The sequence below is a fragment of the Entelurus aequoreus genome, linkage group LG18 (genome assembly GCF_033978785.1).
Source record: "Entelurus aequoreus isolate RoL-2023_Sb linkage group LG18, RoL_Eaeq_v1.1, whole genome shotgun sequence".
NCBI lineage: Eukaryota > Metazoa > Chordata > Actinopteri > Syngnathiformes > Syngnathidae > Entelurus > Entelurus aequoreus.
In genome coordinates this window covers 11,945,049-11,959,245 of record NC_084748.1, presented here as the reverse complement: position 1 = coordinate 11,959,245, position 14,197 = coordinate 11,945,049, and the positions used below count along the sequence as shown (strand labels likewise).

The following is a 14,197-nucleotide window of genomic DNA, read 5'->3' as shown; positions in this document are numbered from 1 at the left end:
ATCCACAAATCTTTCATCCTCGCTCAAATTAATGGGGAAATTGTCGCTTTCTCGGTCCGAATCTCTCTCACTTCATGCGGCCATCATTGTAAACAATAGGGAACTTTGCGTATATGTTCAACTGACTACGTCACGCTACTTCCGGTAGGGGCAAGCCTTTTTTTATCAGATACCAAAAGTTGCAATCTTTATCGTCGTCGTTCTATACTAAATCCTTTCAGCAAAAATATGGCAATATCGCGAAATGATCAAGTATGACACATAGAATAGATCTGCTATCCCCGTTTATATAAAAAAAAATCATTTCAGTAGGCCTTTAACCTTTAAGCTTTTTTATTTCACTTTTGTTATGTTTTGGTTTATTTTAATAGTATTTTTAGAATGTGCCGTGGGCCTTTAAAACATTAGCTGTGGGCCGCAAATGGCCTCCGGGGCACACTTTTGACACCCCTGCTATAGATAATAAAACATTTAATCTGATAAACCTATGGATAAAAAGCAGAGCCTGGCGACGCATGCGCGTTTATCATAACTCTCTCACTCTCTCTGTCTCTGCCCCTCCCTCACCAACGCTGCTGCGCACACAATTTGTTTTGTTTTGAACCCCTTCTTAACCCTGAACGTACATTGAAAATACACGCAACCTTGCCTCAAATGTCAGGCATTTTGAGTATTGTTTACACAACGTGCAGTACGCTACTTAATATGTCCGTGTGGAAACTCGTTCGGTACACCTCCGCACCGAACCGGAACCCCCGTACCGAAACGGTTCAATACAAATACACATACCGTTACACCCCTAGTAACAACATGACCTCAACTTATGCAAGAAGACTTCCTGAGAGAAGACCATTAAGAAGACAAACCGTTTCAGTCAACGTGGGTTTAATTTGTGCTACAACATTCTTCTTCATCACAACCACGGGACAATTAAAAAACAAACAAAACAAAAAGCCCTTCTAGAAATAATGTATTAATGACAGAGTTTTTTAATCTTTTGTTTTTTACACAAAATATTTCTTCCAAATGTAAGTAAAAATAGCTTCTAAATAGCCCGGTGAGCAACTAACATTAGCGACGTGCCAAAGGGAGCGAAAGGACGACTTGCTTCGTCTCTGTCGCGCGGCAGAAGCGCGTACTTTAACATTCTAAAAGCTTGAAAGGTTAAAATAAAAAATATTTTTAAGGCTTTTGTCGCGATGTCCGTGCCGAGACGTACAAAACTGTGCACACGTCGCTTATTTCACTCTCTAAATTAAAACAATCATTTTGTCTACGTTCAGGTTAGCAACTCTGACCCCGCCCACTTGCCTCAGGAAGCCTTTGATGACAAAAATCCTTCATCCGGCAGTTAATTCTGCGCCAGCATGAGAAAGTACTCGTAAAGTTCACACTTTGGACCCGAGAGCCATACACAGGATGCAGTCGGCGTGTTCCCGTTTCACAAGTAGTGTTAAAAGTCCGTGAAGCTGCAGAAATTTTGCTTGAATTAAAAAAAAAACGAGAATCTTCTAGATGAGATTCCCTTCAGGTGTTTTAGTCCGGCGATGGCAAGGTTTCACTTCCTGAGGTCGTGGCTTTGCGACGCCATGGTAACGATGACAGGGTGCTGAGAGGGCGGGATTTTATACTCGTTAGCCCCGCCCTCGTCCTCCATCCTGGGCCGCTTGGCCTGAGACTCCCCGATCATTTCTGCGCCAGGCTGTCGGTTTAGCGCGACAGGAGGGGAGCTGGAGGCCTGGGCTGCCAAGATCTGAAGAGGACTGCTCAGACCTGCAAGGAGAAGGAGGACGGTGGAAGACTTGTTCTTACACCCATAAAGAAGTAGCCTCTAAAAACTGAAGTGAACTGAATTATATTTATTTAGCGCTTTTCTCTAGTGACTCAAAGCGCTTTACATAGTGAAACTCAATATCTAAGTTACATTTAAACCAGTGTGGGTGGCACTGGGAGCAGGTGGGTAAAGTGTCTTGCACAAGGACACAACAGCAGCGACTAGGATGGCGGAAGCGGGGATCGAACCTGGAACCCTCAAGTTGCTGGCACGGCTGCTCTACCATTCGACCCTTTGTGTCTCATCATTCTATCGCCCTCTTGCCAGGACCACACCGTGACCAGAGCCTTCGACATGGCGTCACATACCTGCGTTATAAGCAGGGCTGGTCGCCATGGCGACGGCAGCATTTGTGTGCTTTCCATTCTGGGTAACAGCGCGGACAGGAAGTTGATGCAGACCCAGCGCCTTGTTGCGTTCGTCAGCCCCGTGCACGGCGCTGTCCACCGTCTGGATCACCAGCTCCCGGTTGAGCTGCGCCTCTGAGGAGAACATTACGGCTGTCAATCATCATGCCACGCCCACTTTTTGGGGTTTCCTTACCTCTCAGCTCGCTGTGTTCCATCCTCTGCATCCCTGGCGCCGTGGTGCCGACAGAGGGGGTGCCGTACCCGTTGGGCGGGGCGCTGGTGACCACACGCAGCATGGTGACGGAGGACTGAGGCGGGTTCTGGAGAAAGTGGACGGGCTGCACTTGTCCGCCGCCTGGAACGAGGGCGAGGGCCTTGCCCAAGCCGGAAGGCAGGACTACGGTCGGGTGGGAGGGCGCCGCCATGATGACGGGCTGAACGCTGACTGGAGAACCTGCGCAGGACACATCACAACTTTTACTTGACCTTGTTCGCTTTGCTCGTCACACTTCTGTCAGAGTTGACGCTTATTTCCTTACATAGTTTAGGCGTGCGACAGTCGGCCAATGAGAAACACCAGGCAGAATTGGACAGACTAAATATTTAGGCTAGCAACCAGGGGTGTAACGGTACACAAACATTTCGGTTTGGTACGTACCTCGGTTTAGAGGTCACGGTTCGGCTCATTTTCGGTACAGTAAGAAAACAACAAAATATACATTTTTGGGTTATTTATTTACCAAATTTGCAAAATCTTCCACCAAAAATATTTTTCTTAGTGGAATATTTCATGTGAAGTAATCGGAACCTTGGATAGGTCAATAATTCATAATAACATTGATTTTGATTCAATATTATGTTTTGAACAATGACGGTTTGAAAGAAAAAAAAACAGCTTTGTTTTATTAGTCAACATTGCAACTTTTTCTAAATAACATTTAACCTTTAAAGGCCTACTGAAATGAATTTTTTTTATATAAACGGGGATAGCAGATCTATTCTATGTGTCATACTTGATCATTTCGCGATATTGCCATATTTTTGCTGAAAGGATTTAGTATAGAACAACGACGATAAAGATTGCAACTTTTGGTATCTGATAAAAAAAAGGCTTGCCCCTACCGGAAGTAGCGTGACGTAGTCAGTTGAACATATACGCAAAGTTCCCTATTGTTTACAATGATGGCCGCATGAAGTGAGAGAGATTCGGACCGAGAAAGCGACAATTTCCCCATTAATTTGAGCGAGGATGAAAGATTTGTGGATGAGTAAAGTGCAAGTGAAGGACTAGTGGGGAGTTGAAGCTATTCAGATAGGGAAGATGCTGTGAGAGCCGGGGGTGACCTGATATTCAGCTGGGAATGACTACAACAGTAAATAAACACAAGACATATATATACTCTATTAGCCACAACACAACCAGGCTTATATTTAATATGCCACAAATTAATCCTGCATAAAAACACCTGCGTGTTTGTTATGCTAGCTCCTAGCTCCTCTGCTAGCTCCTAGCTCCATAGAACACGCCAATACAATTCAAACACCTGATCAACACACACAATCACTCAGCCCAAAAGACCGTTCACCTAACCCAAGGTTCATAAAGCTTATATATTTTTAAAAAGTTACGTACGTGACGCGCACGTACGGTACGGTACGTGTTATGCTAGCTCCTAGCTCCTATGCTAGCTCCTAGCTCCATAGAACACGCCAATACAATTCAAACACCTGATCAACACACACAATCACTCAGCCCAAAAGACCGTTCACCTAACCCAAGGTTCATAAAGCTTATATATTTTTTTAAAGTTACGTACATACGCAAAAAAAAGTTGCGCACATACGGTCAAGCGATCAAATGTTTAGAAGCCAAAGCTGCATACTCACAGTAGCACGTCTGCGTCTTTGTCATCCAAATCAAAGTAATCCTGGTAAGAGTCTGTGTTGTCCCAGTTCTCTACAGGCGTCTGTGTATCGAAGTCAAAAGTCCTCCTGGTTAGAGTCTCTGTTATCCGAGTTCTTCCATCTTGACTGCATCTTTCGGGAATGTAAACAAAGAAGCGCCGGCTGTGTACTGTTGTTGCTGTCTACGTTCGAAAAATACGTCCATTTTGCACCGACAACTTTCTTCTTTGCTTGCTCAGCTTCCTTCTCCATAATGCAATGAACATGATTGCAACAGATTCACGAACACAGATGTCCAGAATACTGTGGAATTATGAAATGAAAACAGAGCTTTTTCGTATTGGCTTCAATGTGGAAGGCATACCCGTGTTCGCCGGTCTACGTCACGCGCATACGTCATCCTCAGAGGCGTTTCGAACCGGAAGTTTAGCGGCAAATTTAAAATGTCACTTTATAAGTTAACCCGGCCGTATTGGCATGTGTTATAATGTTAAGATTTCATCATTGATATATAAACTATCAGACTGCGTGGTCGGTAGTAGTGGGTTTCAGTAGGCCTTTAAGCTTTTTTATTTCACTTTTGTTATGTTTTTGTTTATTTTAATAGTATTTTTAGAATGTGCCGTGGGCCTTTAAAACATTAGCTGTGGGCCGCAAATGGCCTCCGGGGCACACTTTTGACACCACTGCTAGAGATAATAAAAAATTAAATCTGATAAATCTATGGATAAAAAGCAGAGCCTTTAACTCTCTCGCTTTCTGTCTCTGCCCCTCCCTCACCAATGCTGCTGCGTGCACAATTTGTTTTGTTTTTAACCCCTTCTTAACCCTGAACGTACATTGAAAATACACGCAACCCTAACTCAAAATGCCGGACATTTGAGGCATTTAAGAAACTCCGCCCTGACAGCTTCGCAACAGAGGACATGTCCGGTGAAAAGAGGACGAACAGTCCATCCTAGCCCATTAGCTGCTAGCATGCCGTGTGTTGTGCCTCGGTGTGCATTGTTTACACAACGTGCGTTACGCTACTTAATAGGTCCGTGTGAAAACCCGTTCGGTACACCTCCGAACCGAACCTGAACCCCCGTACTGAAACGGTTCAATACAAATACACGTACCGTTACACTCCTACTAGCAACAGTAGATCCGTCTCGTCTCCTGACAAGACCACAGCAACCTGCATCTGCCGCTGCAAAACAAGTCCTGTCCTACATGCCAGCCCACGCAGAGAAGCTCCCCACAACTACAACCGACCATTTCCACAGAAATGACCAAATGAGAGTAAACGCCCCTAATTCAGCAACTGATCGACATTGTGGCGTCCGAGAGGCCACGCTAAACAGTCACATGACCCAACTCATGAAGCCTTTTTTTTTAAATGTTCATTTATCGTAGGTTTGTTTTTAATGTGAGCCTGTGTCCGATGTGGAAAGAGAGAAAAAGTGTGTGTCTGTCAAAGAATGTTTGTGTCCATTTTGTGTTGAACGTTTAACATTTGCATGAAGCAAACAAACTGTCCAGCCCCATGTTGATGTGTTAGTCCATCCATCCATCCATCTTCCTCCGCTTATCCAAAGTAGTGTAAGTCTAAGCAGAGAAGCCCAGGCTTCCTTCTCCCCAGCTACTTCGTCCGGCTCTTCCTGGGGGTTCCTGAGGCGTTCTCAGGCCAGCTAGGAGACATAGTCTCTCCACCGTGTCCTGGGTCTTCCACTCGGTCTCCTACCAGTCGGACGTGCCCTAAACACCTCTACAGGGAGGTGTTCGGGGGGCATTCTGACCAGAAGCCTGCATCACCTCATCTGGCTCTTCTCAATGTGGAGGAGCAGCAGCTTTACTTTGAGCTCCTCACCCTATCTCTAAGGGAGAGCCCCGCCACCCTGACGGAGGAAACTCAATTTTGGCCGCTTGTCCTTTAGGTCATAACCTATAGGTGAGGATAGGAATGTAGATCCACCGGTAAATCGAGAGATTTGCCTTCCTGTTTAGCTCCTTTTTCACCAACAAATAATATCTATTAATACTATTTCTGACGGGCGATGTGGTGTCCTTCTTTGTTCAGCGGTCCTTGAACGCACCGTAAAAACACCTCCGTTTCATATATTCCCTCCAAGTTTAGAACAGTCGTTCTCTACTAAAAGAGCACAGCTTGTAGGTTGAATGTGCTCGGAGAGTAATGTAATATACGTTCAAATTGGGGTATGTCGTTTCTTAATGGGGGAAAAGCATTAATGTGTCTTATTTTCATGTTAAGATTTAGACTCGCTGTCTGTTCGTGAGTTTATCAAAGTGCAGTTATCAATCACGGTTCTCCCATTATTTTAATTTTGGACGATAATACTACCGTATTTTCCGCACCATAAGGCGCCCCGTGTTATAAGCCGCACATTCAATGAATGGCATATTTCAAAACTTTGTTTACCTATTAGCCGCCCCGTGCTATTAGCCGCACCTACGCTACGCTAAAGGGAATGTCAACAAAACAGTCAGATAGGTCAGTCAAACTTTAATAATATATTACAAACCAGCGTTCTAACAACTCTGTTCACTCCCAAAATGTAATGTGCAAATGTGCAATCACAAAAATAGTAACACTCAAAATAGTGCAGAGCAATAGCAACATCAATAACTCAACGTTGCTCATACGTTAGTGTCACACAACACACAAAATAAACATTTAAAGCTCACTTTCTGAAGTTATTACTCATCCACAAATCCCTCGAATTATTCTTCTTCGGTGTGCTTCACTTGTTTTTTGACACCATCGATGATGTGGACGCGCATGCAGTCGTAGATCAACAGGAACGGCGCTGCGTGAAAAAAGTCACCCGGTGTCTTCGCGTAAACGTCTATCAACCACTCGCTCATCTTTTCTTCATCCATCCATCCCTTCGAGATAGCTTTTATGATGACGCCGGCTGGAAAGTTCTCTTTTGGCAAGGTCTTCCTTTTGAATATCACCGTGGGTGGAAGTTTCTGGCCGTTAGCATGGCAAGCTAGAACCACAGTGAAGGACGACTTCTCATTCCCTGTGGTGCGAATATTCACCGTACGTGTTCCCGTTGTATCCACAGTGCGGTTCACATGAATATCAAAAGTCAGTGGAACCTTGTACGCGTGTCTCTTAGTAGGAGACATTTTGTGGTCTTTACAGAAACACACAAATGAAATGAAACGTAATATCCGCGCGCTTCTTCTTCTACGGGGGCGGGTGCTCACCTTGGCGGTTGCTTACCGTAGAAGAAGAAGCGCTTCCTCTTTTACAGGGAAAAAAGATGGCGGCTGTTTACCGTAGTTGGGAGACCTAAACTTTATGAAAATAAATATGAATATTAATCCATATATAAGGTTATTAGCCGCACTGTCTGCTTTTGAGAAAAATTGTGGTTTTTAGGTGCGGCTTATGGTGCGGAAAATACGGTAACCATCACGAGTTTTACCAAGGTTATCATTATTACCTTTTATAGTTACAACCCTAAATGCAATTTGTTTCTACCATAGCAACGTCTTTAAAAGTATTTACAGACTCACCCGGCGCGCTCTGAGTGTAGCGGTACTCTGGCACCGACGCCAGCTTGTGGGCCAGCTGCTCGTGGTGGTCGGGCGGGATGGGCGACCCTTCTCTGCTCAAACATTCGGGGGTCTGCAACCCACTGGAAGGAGGGGAAAGTAGTCCCTGGTGAGTCGGAGAGGCGGGGGCGCTCCTGGAAAACAAAAGAAAAGAACATCACAAGATGGACCCTCTGGCTGTGACAGCAGGAGTGGACTTACTTGGTTCTGTCCAATCAAGTGACAGCAAGGAGCAGAAAGGACAAACAAAGAAGTTACAGAAGACTGAGTGTCTGGACGTCTCCAGAGGCGCGCTTACCTGGACGAGAGCGGTCCGAAGGGCGTCCGGAAGCACGCGACCCCCCGTTGCCGCCGCTTCCTGAAGGCCTGCTCCACCAGCTTGATCTCGGAGGCCGAGTCCACACGCCAAAAGCTGCCTTTGCCAGGCTCGTCCTGGGAGCGCGCCACCTTCAGGAAGTAGCGGTTCAAGGACAGGTTGTGTCTGATGGAGTTCTGACGGAGCACAAAGAGGTTAAAGATGGCGTTCAGGTGAGGGAGGGGGGCGTCGCACACACCTGCCAGCCCTTGTCGGCCGTGCGGTAGTAGGGGTAGTGTTTGGTGATGTGAGCGTAGATGCCGCTCAGTGTCAGCTGCTTGTCCGGCGCCGAGGAGATGGCCTGGACGATCAGCTGAGCGTAGGAATACGGCGGTTTGGACTCATCCTGGACACAATACACACGTTCATACCAAGGTGGTGGGCGTGGCTTGTGAGGGGGCGGGGCTTCATGACACTGTCATCACCTTGGGGCTGTCGCCGCCGCCGGCTGACTCCCCTCGCAACTCGCCGGGTCCGCCCTTTTGATCAGTGGGGCCCCGTCTGTGCTCGCTAATGGCCTTGACGGCGTACTCGGCTGCTAGCTGGAGGTCAGGGGTCACGTTGCGGCCGTAGCGGTATCCCGAGGACCCCGCACCTCTTGGACTCGCCGGGCAGGAGTTGGGAACACTGAGACCACAAAGGGAGGGAAGGAAATAATTGGTTTGGCCACGTGAAAATGTCAAACTATTACAAACAGCTCTCAGTATGATGCATAATACTGAGCCCTTGTTGCTCACTGGAACACTAAGTTATGCTAACAAACTCACGGCCTGCAGGACCATTTCAAAAGCATGCCCAGCTTCTACAAAGGAGACTATTATGTCATATATTTACACATTGGATTGAATTTGCCTTAGAGTCTACAGTGATATTAATAGGATGCATTGCAACAACCATTCTTACTAAGGGTGCCAGATTACCACCAAAAGTAGCAATTATTTGTTTGTTTAGTCTTTATTTGAAGGGACAATGCACAGAAACATTAAAGGCCTACTGAAAGCCACTACTACCGACCACGCAGTCTGATAGTTTATATATCAATGATGAAATCTTAACATTATAACACATGCCAATGGAGCCTGGTTGTGTTGAGTATATATATGTCTTGTGTTTATTTACTGTTGTAGTCATTCCCAGCTGAATATCAGGTACCGTGAGTATGCAGCCTTGGCTGCTAAACATTTGATAGCTTGACCGTATGTGCGCGTCACGTACGTAACTTTTTTAAAATATATAAGCTTTATGAACCTTGAGTTAGGTGAACGGTCTTTTGGGCTGAGTGATTGTGTGTGTTGATCAGGTGTTTGAATTGTATTGGTGTGTTCTATGGAGCTAGGAGCTAGCAGAGGAGCTAGGAGCTAGCGTAACAAACACGCAGGTGTTTTTATGCAGGATTAATTTGTGGCATATTAAATATAAGCCTGGTTGTGTTGTGGCTAATAGAGTATATATATGTCTTGTGTTTATTTACTGTTGTAGTCATTCCCAGCTGAATATCAGGTCACCCCCGGCTCTCACAGCATCTTCCCTATCTGAATAGCTTCAACTCCCCACTAGTCCTTCACTTGCACTTTACTCATCCACAAATCTTTCATCCTCGCTCAAATTAATGGGGAAATTGTCGCTTTCTCGGTCCGAATCTCTCTCACTTCATGCGGCCATCATTGTAAACAATAGGGAACTTTGCGTATATGTTCAACTGACTACGTCACGCTACTTCCGGTAGGGGCAAGCCTTTTTTTTTATCAGATACCAAAAGTTGCAATCTTTATCGTCGTTGTTCTATACTAAATCCTTTCAGCAAAAATATGGCAATATCGCGAAATGATCAAGTATGACACATAGAATAGATCTGCTATCCCCGTTTAAATAAAAAAAATTCATTTCAGTAGGCCTTTAAGCTCAAAGACAGATATGTTCTGTACCAGATTAGCTAAATAGCAAATTTCTATCTGCAGTCCCTTGCTACCTAAATTAAAGGGATACAAAAATCATGCAATAAAATTATGACAATAAAATCATACTATAGCATTTAATCAAATTAAGAAAAGTCATAAAATGCCCATTCATGGACACATACTTAATATACAATACAACCACACCTCATTTACATCATCACACAAAGACAATACATGTTCTTGTTCACATCTGTCATTATTTGTAAAAACAACCATGATTTTAACAGACACACCTCACAGTTTACAACAAAAATGCTCTCATGGATAAATATAATACACATTAAGTTGATGTGTCAGACATAGTGCCCACCTTATTGACCGTGTGAGCAGCTTTGATTGCTCCAAAGCCACTTTTTAACTTCAATTGTGAATGAAGAGTAATCTGTTAGACTTTTCAAGTTTGTTGTGAGGTCGTTCCATTCCTTGGGGGTGATCAAGGGTGATGGGTCAAATGCAGAGAATAATTTCGCCACACCTAGTGTGTGTGTGACAATCATTGGTACTTTAACTTTAACTTTATCGCTTTATGTGAAAAGGCTGATTGTGCAAAAGATGTTTTACATCTGAGTACGCTACACTGCCCCCTGGTGGAGGCTCGTGTGTTTCTAGTTGTCACAGCAAATGTAAACTGGACAAAGTGCTTAAGTGGGCCATTGGTATTGATGCTAATCTTTGAATGTTAGCTAAATTTAACAATCTATATTTTTGGAGAACTAAACAGTGATGGTGGTGTTGTGGTTTTCGGTCAAGGATTTTGAGCGATTGTTTGTAAAAAGTTTCCAATGGCCTCAGTGTCATTTTGCTTGCCTGCGACCAACATGTTATACAATAATAAAAACGAGACATAATCTAATCTAATATTTAACCGTACACCAGGTATGTGCCGATCGATCGGCCACTAATCAGTATCAGCCGATTTTCATTAAAAAAAAAGTACATGATCGCCATTGCCTTTAATGCAGAACGCAACTAGCTTGAAACAAAAGAGGAAATACGTGCTAAGTAAAGTTTAAAGAATTGTAGACGGAAGCATGTTTCAGTAGAACGTAGGCAGATACTAATCTACTCATTCATTTCCTGGTAATAAGTTAGAGAGAGGATAATATGGCCACAGTTTACACATCAGACCTGCTCAGTGGTTAGAGTGTCCGCCCTGAAACTGGAAGGTCGTGAGTTCAAACCGCGGCCGAGTCATACCAATACCTATAAAAATGGGACCCATAACCTCCCTGCTTGGCACCCAGCAACAAGGGTTGGAATTGGGGATTAAATCATCGCTGCTGCTCACTGCTCAGGATAATTTCACCACACCTAGTGTGTGTGTGTGTGACTATCGTTGGGACTTTAACTTTAACTGTTGGTGTGTCAGCATTGTCACAGGAGGGCGGAGCCATACATAAATTGGTCACCTGCTTGCATGTTAACACAATTTACTAGCATTTTTTCATTTGAACTTACAAATCATGGATTTGATACTTGACACCATCTCTTATGTTAGCATGCTAAAAGTTTTGCTAGTTTTATTCGTATAAACATAAAAATCATTGCGTTCCATACTTGGTGTTATCTTAGACAGACGTGGGCACCATGACGTCATTGGATCATTTGCTATGATTTTTTTTAAAAAGGCTGTGTAATTTAGTTTTCTTTAAAAATCTGTTAATTAGTAACATGTATTTTTTTATATTATATCGTTTTTCCCTATTTTCAATAGTTGCTGCTTATTGTAAAATACACTTTGATATTATTTCTAGTATCAGAAGACTCCGACTATTAACAAATGTAGCATTTTTCTTCTGGTGCTAATATAGACTTCTTGATGTCCCTGACCAACAACGAGCATTTCTTCGCGCTGCTGCTCCAGTTGGACTTTCTCTCCTTAAAAGCTGCCACTGTCCTTAATATTTGCTCATTATGCGGGTATATCTAGGATATATTAAAGTACGTCCACATCGCAGACATGCTGATCCACTGCAGACAATCCCGTGCGTCTTGTTTACGTCATCGCAAGTGCTGATCAAAGTCTTTTTTTTTCGGCGCATCACTAATCAATAGCGTGCAAACAGTAGGCTGTACATATCCATCCATACTGTAACGACCTGCTGGTGGTTATGTTTTATGTGCGTGTGGTTTTGATTTGATGTTAATTGATCTAATGATCACAAACACACAGTCTGTGCCTGAAAGGGGATTGGTGGAGGATGAGGAAGTGTAGTTGTGTCTGGGGAAGCACAAAGACGAAAGTGCTGGAATTGGGCCGGTTGTTAGCATAAGATTGGCATAAAAAGTTAAAAACAGCGTCAGACTTTTGACATCTTCTTGCGGCTACAATACATATTTAATTTGTTTTCAAGTAAAAACAACCTTTTTTTAAGGTGTGGCGGCGTTAATTTTGCTGTAGCGGTGCGCCACAGTCAGTTACTATAAAGGGAAACCCTGTTAGACGTATGCTAACTTTTTCTCTATCATCATGCTAACGTTTTATGCTAGCATTTTAGCTAATTCGATTAGTTTAAATCAGTACATACATTGGTGGTGTCAACACCAAGGGTAGTATTAGTAGGGATGATGTTTGATAAGAAATTATCGAGTTCGAGCCTATTATCGAATCCTCTTATCGAACCGATTCCTTATCGATTCTCTTATCGAGTCCAGATAGGTGGTTGTATATGGGGAAAAAAACACAATATTTGGTTTAACAAAAGCTCTCTTTTATTATATAAGAAAACAATTTAATCCAATAAATAAATAAATATTGACTGTTACCCCCCTAAAAAAATAAAATTAAATAAATAAATATTGACTGTTGTTACCCAAAGTATATTAAGTGGGATTTTTTCAGAAAAACAAATATATACAGTAACACAAAAACAACCTGTCTCTGTGATCACTATAGGTGAATAAATAATAATATAGTGTTAAATAAAATCAGTCCCTTGGGCACAAAACTGAAAGTAATAAAGCTTTCCAAAAAGTGCAATTCTGCTGCTATTTGACATAACTGTTTGTTATGATGCTTTGACATTTTTGCACTTTATTTCTTTATTGAAAGAAAATTCTATGAAGAGAAAAGTTCTTTGCAAATGTGGATACAATGCTAAAAAAATGAAAAGTTAAAGCTAAAAAAAGAAATACACTTTGAGTTAACATTATTTCCTTATATGGGAAAAGATGTTATGAGCTAGGGAATATAACAACTACACTACCCAGCATGCAACGGGAGTGACGAGCATGCGCTGTAGCCCCGAAAAGTGTTGTTGCATATCGTCACCCGGCAGCTAAGAATGAGCACGCTGTGAAAGTAAACGTCAAGAACTCAGCCAACACGCCTCGTCTGCATTATTTATAATTAGACAAACAACACATATACAGTGTGATTTTGTTTTGTTTACAAGGAAAGAAAAACGAAAGTTAAAAAAGGGAGATGTCATATATGTATGTGCTGCGGTTGATTTAAGAACGTTGCGACAGCTGCCGTAAAGGAGGTGCGTTGCTAGCCTGGTTGCTATGTTTCCGGTTGGTCGTACAAGTGTTCGTCATGTGTTTGTACCCTGCTCAAATCTCTCAGTAAAGTTATTCATTGGATTATACCTTTTGTTTTGAACTTTATTACACCTTGGAGCGCTTTTTCCCGTCCATTGTTTTCCTGCTTTCCCTATCTGCGCCTAATGACTGAGCTACGTGACGTCATTTATTGTGATGTCCCACGGAGCATTTCTGGTCGGGACGGGATCCGTTCCCAGGGATTCGAATAAAGAACCAACTCTTTTTGTTTACTATAGTGGTCTCGATAACGGGTACCGGTTCTCAAAAAGGGATTCGAGTCAGAGGACTCGGTTCTTTTCTTATCGAACAACCGAGAAAACCGGTTTCGAGTATCATCCCTAAGTATTAGTATATGACTGATACATTAGATCAGTGGTTCTTAACCTTGTTGGAGGTACCGAACCCCACCAGTTTCATATCCGCATTCACCGAATCCGAAATGATGTTATTACATTAAAGAAATACTAATAAAGTTATATTTTACAAACAGAAAGTTACAGGAATGTACACATGATCCCATGTTTACATCTCATTGTGCAACATGTGAATGTTTTGGTGGGAACTAAATGCGATATCTGAAAGGGGTACACATTATTTCCAAAGCAGGACCCCCCACCCAGACATATAATACTAGTACACAGCTCATGAAAAACAATATGTTATAGTCATTGTAAGTGGG

At 43.1% G+C, this 14,197-nt stretch overlaps 1 protein-coding gene across 1 annotated transcript in view; it reads right to left on the bottom strand.

Annotated features, from left to right (window-relative positions):
- Nucleotides 1–502: 502 nt before the first annotated feature.
- Nucleotides 503–14,197, bottom strand: part of foxk1 (forkhead box K1) — a 33,506-nt gene continuing 19,811 nt past the window's right edge. The window contains exons 3-9 of the mRNA XM_062026516.1: nt 8,440–8,641; nt 8,214–8,360; nt 7,958–8,151; nt 7,621–7,793; nt 2,378–2,638; nt 2,143–2,316; nt 503–1,773 (exon numbers count right to left, since the gene is read on the bottom strand). Coding sequence (XP_061882500.1) covers nt 1,559–1,773; nt 2,143–2,316; nt 2,378–2,638; nt 7,621–7,793; nt 7,958–8,151; nt 8,214–8,360; nt 8,440–8,641 — 1,366 coding nt within the window. The 3' untranslated portion in view covers nt 503–1,558. The remainder of the gene's footprint in view (nt 1,774–2,142; nt 2,317–2,377; nt 2,639–7,620; nt 7,794–7,957; nt 8,152–8,213; nt 8,361–8,439; nt 8,642–14,197) is intronic.